General features: G+C 44.4%; 1 protein-coding gene across 1 annotated transcript; it reads right to left on the bottom strand.

Annotated features, from left to right (window-relative positions):
* Positions 1-9,328: 9,328 nt before the first annotated feature.
* LOC128709134 (insulin-like growth factor-binding protein complex acid labile subunit) lies at positions 9,329-10,960 on the bottom strand. Its single transcript, XM_053804120.1, has one exon. It carries the CDS (start codon positions 10,958-10,960, stop codon positions 9,329-9,331), a length of 1,632 nt encoding a protein of 543 aa, XP_053660095.1.
* Positions 10,961-11,336: the final 376 nt, after the last annotated feature.

Genomic DNA, 11,336 nt, shown 5'->3' with positions numbered 1-11,336 from the left:
ATCCTATAATAGTCCCCTCTTTAATGTTCAGATATGCCTCATAATAGCATTGTGCAACTTAACATCACCCCAGCTACCATTTACAATACCTTTTACGTTGAGAAATACAGGATGGTAGCTTGAAGGTTGAGGTTGAAATTTGACAATGCCTTCGTAACCGGTTTTGAATCGATATGTTACAACCTCCATGAGCTCTGAAAAAAACTTACTATCTTGTAGTGAATAAAACTGGTCGGGCTCCGGTGGGCTTGAATTCAATTGAACAACGTGTGATAAATTACACCTCAATTCAATGTCTTGCCTGTGCCATACTGGGAATTTTAAAGATATTCAGCATTTAAAGTACTACTTTATGGTAAAGCAAAACATTTGGCAGAGTAGATTCACAATCGCAATACTCCAGATACAGACAAACCCACCCATTGATTGGAACTTCCTTTAAAGTTCGATTTTACGCAGAGCCACGGCTCAATACGGCTAAACGCTTAATCCCTTCACTGACCGATTTAATGCAAATCGGTTTAATTATACAACCAGTGGCAGTGGCGGCAGTATCAGCATCAGCGCAGTTCTTTTGCAAACCATTTTCGAGCACGGTTCCGATTCCCCGATCGCACCTTTTATCGCATTATCCTCAGATGGTGTCGATGATACCGAAAAACCTGTTCCCATTTTCACTCCACTCTGCCATTTTGCTTTCCCGTTTACGCGCGAGTTAATCCGCGTACGCTGAAGCTGGAGTTCACCAGTTGACTCTTGACGGGGCCAGCTTTGGTTGTGTTTGCTTCTTTTCCATCGATTCCACCGATTGACAACGATACACAGCCCCGAAAAGGGATTAGTATGTTGTTGTGCTTGAAGTCACACCGAACTCCAGTGCTTCTAGGCAACGGATAAACGCCACGACCAGCACCATTCACGTAGCGGAAATTATCAGCTCGGCAAGAGGACGCCTCGAAGTGCGTACACAAAATTAATCAACGTCAGCGAAGATTTCCTCCGCACCGTTCCGTGCGGGGATTGTTTCAAACACGAGTTTTGCAGCCAAGACCGATGGCTGCTGGGTACGTTTGCCTTTCCACACAAAAAGCTATTTAAGCTTTCCGGACAGGAGCAAACAAAAGGGAATGAGGGTCGAACGGTCGGGCATTAGCTCGGTGTTAGTTTCATTTTCCATCCATCTATCCATTTTCCCTCGCTTTAGATCCGTAGATTTTAACAAACGACGTCAGGAGTTTCATGTTTTTCCGGCAAAAGCTTTTCCCGGAAACGCAGCAAAACACAATTCGATGGAAAATAGCCCCGATAAAAACGGTTGCGCCTGAAACAGTCCATTCCGGGGCTGCCCCTAATGGCGCTGGCAATGTACTAGTGACCCCACCCTCCCCTCCGTTCCACCCGGTAGCGCAAGAAACGCTACGGAGCAAACCAGACGAGACAGCTGCCACCAGTGAACAGGATTGTTTTTGCGGAATAATGAGATCTTTATGTAAGGGAAAAACGGTTCGATGAGTTTTCCCACCATTCCCCTGGTACCGTGCCGTATCCGGATCGTGGAAAAATGAGCTGCTCCGCCTTTTTTTAAATGTCCGTTAAAGCAAATAAACACAACAGCACGATCGCCTTTTTAAGACCATTCTCTGTCTAACTGCTCTCCACAGTTCCACAGCTCCCTAGCACAAGGAAATAATACGAATCCATAGCTCCAAGGAACACCGATGTAATGCTCCACTAAAATTTAAAAGCCTAATGAAACTTTTGCCAAAGTCAATCAGCTCGGTAATATTTTCAATTATTAGCAATGGGGCTGAAAACTTCGCCCGCCACACCGCCCCGGTGAAAGCAATAAACCTCATTAAAGGATAAATTGTTGTTATGGCGCACTGTTTCGGATGTGATAGAAGGTAAGGCGAAACCGAACAAAAAAAGTAGCCCCATTCCCAAGCAAGCAATCATAACTTTCAATTTAAACATGATATTATCAATTTTATTACTAGCTCTTACGGTTCTATTACTACGATTATTACAATTGTTCTTGCATTGGTTTCGTGTTTTTTCCTCCATCTTCTTCTCATTTTTCCCTTTCTTCTGCATTGTAGATTGTATGTATTTGGCTGGTTGTGTGTTTCCTTCTTACTTTTACCTTTCACACATTCATATCTTCAAGTTAGTGTTGGCTGATATAATGATATTTATGCTTATGATAATGTTTGGCTAGCGATTGCTCGCATTCATCCTGGCATTATGGGACATTCGTTTTGTTTTCTTCTCCCGTTTGTTCGATTATCATATTTATGTTTTATGAATTGCCACCAAGTTTGTTCGGTATGTTGCTTCAATTTAAAATCAAATGGATGGTGTCCATCACGGCTACTTATCCTTCCTACTTGGATTTTGTCTTCCTTGGACTTATATGAGTTAGTTGTTGATTTTATTGATTTTCTGTTGGCTTTATACAAAAGAAATAATGTGTTTCTCTTTTATGTTTCCTTTTTTTTGTATTCTGCGTTTTAATTATTTCATTCAACTGTACATTTTATCTCCGTCCATCATTCACCCTTAGTCTTGCAGTGGAGTAATGTTACCGAAACTTGACGCTACGCATGATTAGCTTTATTGTATCAGATTTTATATTTAATTCATCGCAGCACCCGGATCCCGACACGTGCCGCAATAGTTTAACGATTCTAAGCTCCGTAATTTCACTTTAAACGCAGAGAAACTATGCAACCATTCCCGTATCAGCTGTTTCGTACTTGAGGGAAAAACTTAAACCATCGGGCAACATTTCCACCATTGAACAAAACCACCTTTGCCGACGGAAAGATAACCGACGGGTCTGGCTACCGGTAGAAAACTAAAGACGGGAGCTTATAAATATTCATCACTTTTACTTTCTTTTCAAGGATGGATCATCTCTCGCCCACGGTACATCCGTTTGGAAACACGGACAGGCAAATGGTAAAACCCCGGCTAGAGTCACTTGCAGCTTTCACTCTCTCCTAACGCACCTCGGCATCCCAAAAACAAAACAAAAAAGAAACACGGAGCTCCGAACCCATTGAGCGGGCTGCTAATTCGATGCGGTCGGGAGTACGGATAAGATAAATAAAATAATAACTTGAGCCCGAGTTTATCCACATTTACATAATTTATCCTAATTACTACACTCGCGGTACCCGAACGCGAACGCAGGCGAAGTATCTCTCGCGAACTTCCCAACCCTCCCCGGGGTCCCGAAAGCAAATACGGGCGGCAACACGTATCGGGATGTTCATTTTGTTGGGGCTCCCCCAAAAACAGTCGTGGCCGTGGACGGTTTTATCAAAATATTCACCCTTACTAATTCGCACCGGCTCATCATTCCGTGCCGACCGATTAGCTGATTAGGACGTGGGATGTAATGTAAGCGGTAATGTGTCTTTTTTCTCCCCGTTTTGTAGCGCCATAGTCCGTTTGCCTATGCAAATAATGCTTCCTCAACCAGTATTTTCATCACATTTCATGCAGCGCATGTGTGAAACCCGTCTAGTGATGGGTAAATTTGCCGGAAATTCTAAAACAAAGGAAAAATCGAAAGTAACCAAAATAACAACAGCGGAAACTCCTTTGCTAAATTCCAGCAGAGAAACTTTTTATCCATCCCAGCTCAGTTACGGTGTTTTGCCTACGTCTCAAACAGCATCCCGTCTAGGGGAATTTTTTTGTTGTTTCTTTTGGTGATGGAAAACTTTTCCGGTACCGTACCATATCGGACGGTTGATTTTTCGTCCTACCGTCACAAATATGTTCAAGTGGTTTGACAGTGGTTACCCCTTGTTGTAGGATGGATGTACCGCGCTCCACAGCTGCACTCAATTACCTGTTAATCTAATCAAACATTTTGACTCTGTACCGTAAAGTTCGAAGTCACTCGCACGGATCGGTATATGCCCGTGCGTGATTACAGGCACAGGTGACAGAACCCGGAACGTGTTAGGCTTGTGGTAAAAATTAGCAAAACTCATGCAGCGTTTGTGGCAGCGTGCTCTCTACGACCGTGCTTGCCATGTACAACCCGAGTGGAGTAAGTGATAGGAAAAATTTCAACAATTTACCATCGGCCCAACGAGGTGCTACGGAAACGGGGCGCAAAAAGCGTGGCGAAAGTATTTCGATGAGTTTATTACATTACCCAACAGTGTGCAGCAATGGTGCGAAAGACTGAGAAGACGAGGTTTTGTATTAAGTGGGTGGCCTTGTGCCTATTTTTGCGATAGGTAGTCGATGTATTTTTTTCCCCGCAAAATTTCCATATCACATTGTTCGGTAGTGTTTGGTGCGAAAATTCATTTAGCAACTCGTTTAAAAATTAAACCGTGCGCTCGAACATCATTGTATCAACCCTGTTGCGATAATAACGTTACAGGTTACTTATCTCGATCGATCGTAGATGATATTGAATGTACTGAAAATAGTTATGCGCATTATGGATATCGGAAGTGAACAGAAAAATATGTTTCCTTCAGATAAAATGAGAAATTCGAATTAAATCAAATAAATTTTTTTAATTTAAACTACTAGTGTTCTTTAAAGGGTATCCTTCATCAAGTTGCATCATGGAAGAAATGCTCTAGAAAATGACCTAGTTAACTAATCCTTTTACAAACTTTCAGAAAATTAAATCATTCCCTTTAGTAAGATTTTGGCATTTTCATATTCACTTACTTCCTTCTGTGTAACATCTGGTTGCAACAACATCGGACTTCCAATACATGTCCTTGGATAAGACAGTGAGCAACTTGGCTTTATATCACTCCGGGAAAAAATGGAATAGTGGCTCGAAACTAGATCAGACCAGAACATCGTAGAGTATCATGTATTTCTTGACAAACTTTGAAACATTTTGTTTGTCTCACTATCTCCCGAACATCAATTTTTCGCTTGGCGGTGAAAAATAGTATCATCCATGATAAAGCAATTTTCAACGTGTTTGCACAACACCTTTTCATCACATGACAAAAATATAAAAATAACAAAAATATAGTTGACACTAAATTTTCAAAATTTCGAATAACTGGTATCGATCAAAATCCATTGTAAACAATACACTGTAAACTGCTTTTATTCAAAAATTCCAAAAGAAAATCCCTAATGGATAGCATTCTATGGCTCTTTTTTTCTGAAATGTAATTTGATGTAGAACAACACTTTAATAGAGCGCAACGCTTGCTGAAAAGGTGCTTCAAAATATACATTGCATACCTTTAGGCGTATATGTATAACAAAAGCTACGACTCCATCATAAAGAAAGACAGGTAAATTTACATTTCATTTTGTTGATTTTTACCCAATACTAGACAGACACTGACAGACAGTTGTCGCTTGTATGTAATGTCTGAGGTTTACCAAAAACAAAACCGTCCTCTCATTTCACCACACAACCAATCGCTTCTAAAACAATGCAGACAGCGTATTCCCTGCACCGGGAATACAAACTATCCATTGTTACCGCACTAGTAATAGCAGTAGTTCATCGAAGCATACAATAAACAACAATCACTGGTGCACAAGTGGCACCCGGCCAGCACCGTTCCATCCAACCATCAGGAACGTCCCAGACACGCCACCGGAGAAAACGACAACCAGACCAACAAACGGACAAAAAATATCTCTGGCACTCTTTTTTACTCCCCGCCAAGAATCGCTAGCTTGCGGTACATCATTGCTGTTCCGAATGCTTAAACTTCACCGATGAAAGTAAAACTTGCTCTACGAAGCTGGCCGGAAAACAATGGCGACGGCTCCACGACTACAGGTCGCTTTCACCGTTCCAGCGCGGAAAGCATTAGTGTATGGGCAATCGCTTCCCTGTTTGTGCCGAGCAGGGAATGTCGACGAGGTGAGGAAAAGCTGGCCAGGATACGCCCCATACAGCAAAGTGAGAAAAACAAAAGGGAAAAACGATCCAACAAACTTCCACGAAAGCCTACTCCGCACCTGCCTCTGTGTGTGTGTGTGTGTTAAATGTTCTGTTAATGTTTATCTTCTCGCCAAACAAGCACGCGGGACCCGGTAATGATCATGCAGGGCCCGATTCCACAGAATCCGCAACATCCGCGTGAAGCCCCAACGGGTGCGTACGAGTTTATGTGGAGCTACCAGGCAAAAAAAAGAGCACGAACACGAACATACATCCATTTTTCAACCATCCAACCACCGCTTCTACACTGGCATGTGCTGCAAAGGCCGTTGTGTAGAATTTCCCGCTTTTGCATCGCGCCGCAGCGAACTGCCGGCCGACAAGCATTATGGGAATTCAAAATACGGCCAAACTCGCACCTCGATACATCACGACGGATGCCAACCGAAGAAGCACCGAACGGCACGTACACGTGTGCCCTATATATTGCGCAGCGTGCACATCTCGGTGTGGGGGGGTAGCAGCAGTACGAGCGGACGGGTAGCGAACCCTACCGCACGCGAGGCTAAAAGGTAATCGACCAGACAATCCCGCACCGTTCTAAGGATATGCTTTTCCACCGCATTTTCCCTGTTTACCCTCCCGTCCAACGGCCAACGGTAATTACAGATTCATGTAACGTGAGCAATTCGGATGGGAATTCAAATGGAAAATCCACAACACCAGACCAATCCACTCGAGACACTCGAGGCACAGACGCACGTGGAAGCTCCATTTGTTTTATTATCCCTTTCGCTCGCCATTTCCGGCCACCATTTTGGACCACCATAAAAAAAGGGAAAGCAAAAACAATGCGAGTGGAAATCCATAATTTGTATTGCTATTTTCAAAAAAACCTTCCGCCGCCGTCCTGTGGACTTGCCCTCTACATTGGTTTGGCCGAACATTCGTACATATCCGACACAACGGACGGTATGCGACCGGTCTTTAGATCCGAGTGAAAGTAAAAGTATGCAAAGCACCGTACCGAGCATCCTGGCCTCGGTCGCCTCCGACTAGCCTGGCTCGGTCGCATCCAGTACGACGGCCAGCGACGACTACGGGCCGTACGGGGGAACGTTTGCCAAAAATTTTGTGCTCATTATTTGTGTTTGTGGACTAAAGTTGCACCGAAAACACCGAACCACCGGCCAGTATTTGCCGAAAAATGCTTCCAAACAAAAGAAGTTCTTACAAACAATGTGAATAGTGCTTAAAGCTCCACACGTCGGCAGCAACATCGGTAATGGGGGTTGGGTTGTGGTTGCTCTTTAATTTTCTGACCAGTTTTACAATTCCACCGGATCCTCGGGAGGGGCGAGAATAATTCGGTGTGAAGGCACCGATAAGAACACTGTGCCTGGCCGCCTGCCGGAAGGTGAGCCGGCGAGTCACTCGCAAATCGTTTGTTTTAATTTTTACCCACCATCATCACCTCTCATCACATCCTGGTGCTTGTTGCCGGTTTTTCGTTTCTACCTAGACCCCGACGTCCAGGGTAGCCCTCGAACCTTTTTTACCCCATCCCCCATCTTCACCATGGGTGCTCTGAATGTGTGCCCACCAACCGACCACCTGTACCGTCGGCACCTACGAAACACGCATCCGTAACCGCACGGTTGCAAAAGTTTCCCCCAAAAAAAAACCCCCAAAACTCCCCAACATAGCAGGACTGGTGGCAGCAAAAACCGGTGATCCTTTGCTCCATTCCATGTTTGGAGCACTTCAAACACAGGGCCGTCTGTTACGGGGAAAACCTCCACCCCGAAAGCTACACCCGCCAATACACGCCCGGACGAAAAAAAAAATTGGACGAAAAAGCCGAAGGAACACAAACGGATAATCATGGCAAATGTGGAACTTTTCCGCATTCCTAGCACGCTGGCTGCTGGTTGTGGCATACAGCAACAAAAAAAAACCGGGAGGATTGTGGTTAGTTGCTGCTCTCTGGCTGGCTTCATCCTTTCAATTTCCCCACCCCCTTCAGACACCTTTTTTCACGTCTCACACATTCCCTCCGACCAGTGCCGGGAACGGTTCGCGTGCGTCTTTGGATTAGCGTAAAAAAGAGGGGGTGCTGGGTGGGAGGGGGTGGATTAAATTCTACCACTTTATCTACATGACGCCCTGCGACGAGAGACGTGTTTGCTAGTGCTTTTACCTTTTTACCGCTTTGGCTGCTTGTTTTTTTTTTGTTCTGCACCGCTCTCGTTACACTTCAACACATTATAATTACAATTACCGCCAGCAAGAGGTAGCGCACACCGGTATCGCCGGCATGTGTATCGTCACAGTTGCCTCTAACTGGTGGAACTGGAAAATGATACGAGTTAAGAAGTGGGAAAATAAGGTTACATCCGTACAAAACCGTTTGGAAGGTTTCAATTGTTTTCTCTTACCCCCCACCCCGGATGCGCTTTTTTTGGTAGGGACGTGGGGTTAAAAAACCAATTAACTTTGATTAAATTGAAATTCGGAGCCTAGATGGAAAATGGTACCCTGCAGAAGGGAAAGTTTGCATGATTTTTGTCGTTGCGTTATGTTTAGATGCTGCACGTGGTTTATGTATTTGCTTGTGTTTTATTTGTTCGACGCTAGGAATATTAAGTACTGAAGTAGGCGTTAATGATAGTGCAGTGGTGATAAAGCGGGGTTGCATTTCGTTTAACACTCATGTCCTAGATTCGTAGAGCTATTGTACCGTTTATCCGTTATTTTTTTATACGTTTTTCTCTCCTTCCTTATTATTGCTGTTGATTTGCATGTTTTGTAAGATGGGAAGAATAGGTTGCCTTCCATTTCGTTGACGGGATTTGCCGTGCGAGAGCTTAAGTGATTGGTAAGTATTGCTTATTCTACTGCCACCTCAAACCTAACACTCATCTAATTAGTCTCAAAGTACCGATGGCCCTCTCATCATATGCAGTCAAGGCAAGACCATTGTGTTGGAAAAAAATTGATCGTCTTTCTAAAAATTAGAGTACATCTCACCGTAACACAACACACTGTACGTAACATTATACATTCCGTATGCAAGAATTTTACATCCATTGTAGAAAATGAACTTTAAGCCATATTATACAGCAAAACGCTCTTAAATGTACATGATTCTTTGTTATTCTCTTCAGCAACCAAAAAACATCACAATCAACTTAAACGCTAAATAATCCGGAAGGGAATGATCATTTGGAATGTTTCCGTATGTAACGCTTGGCGGCGTTGGATGCTTATAAAGTAGTGCTGAACCTAATGTACGAAATAATGGTACGTTATTCAATAAATTAATCATAAACTTGTTAAAATTCAAGTAAACTTTCCAATAGGAGAGAGATACAGGTAGCGAGAACCAACTTACACGCTAGCGTCGCATTCCTCCAACCTTCAATACTATAACTCCGTAATTGGTAGTGGCTTGTTGTAGTATACGCTTGGGTTCTGTTGAAGATACAGCGGATATCCGTTCAGCATCGGTTGTCCAACGCCACCGTGGTACAGGTTGCTTGATCTAATAACGTAGTCATCATCGGTGAGCGTCTTCTCGTAGTCCACCACCGTCGATAGCTCCGTACGCCCTATCGGTGGCAGAACGGGCAATCCTGCCGGACCGGCCGGAGTTGTACTCGCTGCTGCCTTGCTCTTGCAACCGTTCTTCACGTACTCTCGCAACAGTCCCCGGAAGCGGTAGAACGCCAACGCGATCGCTGTGACGATCGCCACCAGCGGTACCACAACCGAGATTAGGTTCTTGTTCTTCTCCAGCATATACTCGCACTCCCACTGGTCCGGCAGATGGTGCGGACAGCCGGTGGCATTGTAACTGACACGTGCCGCCGATTGCAGTCGTTGCAGCAGTTTCGAATAGTAGCAATCGCAGTTGATGGGATTGTCTGAGATGTCGACCGTGCGCAGACTGTTCCAAGACAGCATACCCTCGTCCAGTCGCTCCAGTCCGTTGTTGCGGAGACTTAAGTGCTTCAGATAGAGCAATCCGGCGAACGTTGACTCCTCCAGCACGGTAAGTGCCTTGTTCGATTCGATCACTATCGATTCCAGGTTGGTGTTTGTCTGGAATGCAGCTCGTTCGATGCGCCGCAAGTACAGGGATCCTTTCAGCTCGAAGCGCTTCAGATTGGGAAGCCCACGGAATGCGTGAGCCGGTACTGCTTCGAAGTGGTTCTGTCCGATCGCCAACTCTTCTAGACGTCGCAGTACAGCAAGCGCTGACGATGGCACATGCACGAACCGATTGTCGGCTAGATTGAGTGACTTTAGATTTTCTATCCCACCGAAAGTACCCTCGGACACGTTTGGTAGAAGGCTACTCCGCAGATCCAACAGCGTCAGCTCCGAGAGCACCTTAAACGCACCATCCTCAACGGCAATCAACGAGTTCGTACCAATGTACAGTTCGGCCAGTTTATCCACGGGCTTAAATGTCTCCGCCGACGGTATCACACTCAGCAAATTATCATCCAGCAGTAGAATCTTCAGATCACCAATACCCACGAACGAACTCACGGACAATCCCACGCTAGCGATCCGGTTCTGGCCCAGATTCAACTCCTCCAGCTTGGCCAACGGTGTGAACGTGAGTGCATCGATCTGATCTATCAAATTGCCCCGCAGATTCAACACCAACAGCTCGCCCAATCCCACAAACGTCCGGTTCGAGATAGTGCTGATCTTGTTGTGGTTCAGATGCAACTGCTGCAGCTTTCGCTGGTGTCCGAACGTGCGATCCGGAATGTTGAACAAATAGTTGAAGCTAAGATCAAGCAGCGTTAGCTCGGAGTAGAATTGGATGGATGAGTCGATGATGCGTATTTTGTTGTTCTTTATCACCAAACGCTGGATGGACGGATTGAGCGCAATCGGCAGCACATCCAGATGACCCTCCTCACAGTTGACGTCCAATTTTTCATCATCACAGTGGCAGCGGTGCGGACAGTGCAGAAGACTCGATGATAGATCCGGAACAATCAGCCCGAGAATGAAGATCCACGATATGATGAGCGTCATTTTGGAAGAATTATGTTGCTCCTGGACGATTATGAATGATCTGCAAATAAATATCAAAAAAATACTACTTTAGTTAAATTATACAAATATGGTTTTGTTCAAAGAATTGTTAAAAATTGATTTAAAATTATGTCCATTCTTGTTCACAAATTATTCAGAGGTAGTGAAACTAAAATATACATACTACTCTTGGAAAAGCTTAAATAGAAACGCTTAAGTTACAACAACTTATCTCTAATATCCCGTCCATCCGTAAATTTATCATGCCAAAATAACTAATTGCATACTTTCAGGCGCAAAATTCAAACCCAGCAAAGTGTCAGTGTTTGATATACTTAGACCCAAAGGAAACACCACATTAAACTTTATAACGAAC

This window comes from Anopheles marshallii, chromosome 2 (genome assembly GCF_943734725.1).
Source record: "Anopheles marshallii chromosome 2, idAnoMarsDA_429_01, whole genome shotgun sequence".
Lineage (NCBI taxonomy): Eukaryota > Metazoa > Arthropoda > Insecta > Diptera > Culicidae > Anopheles > Anopheles marshallii.
This window is presented reverse-complemented; position numbering and strand designations above follow the sequence as displayed.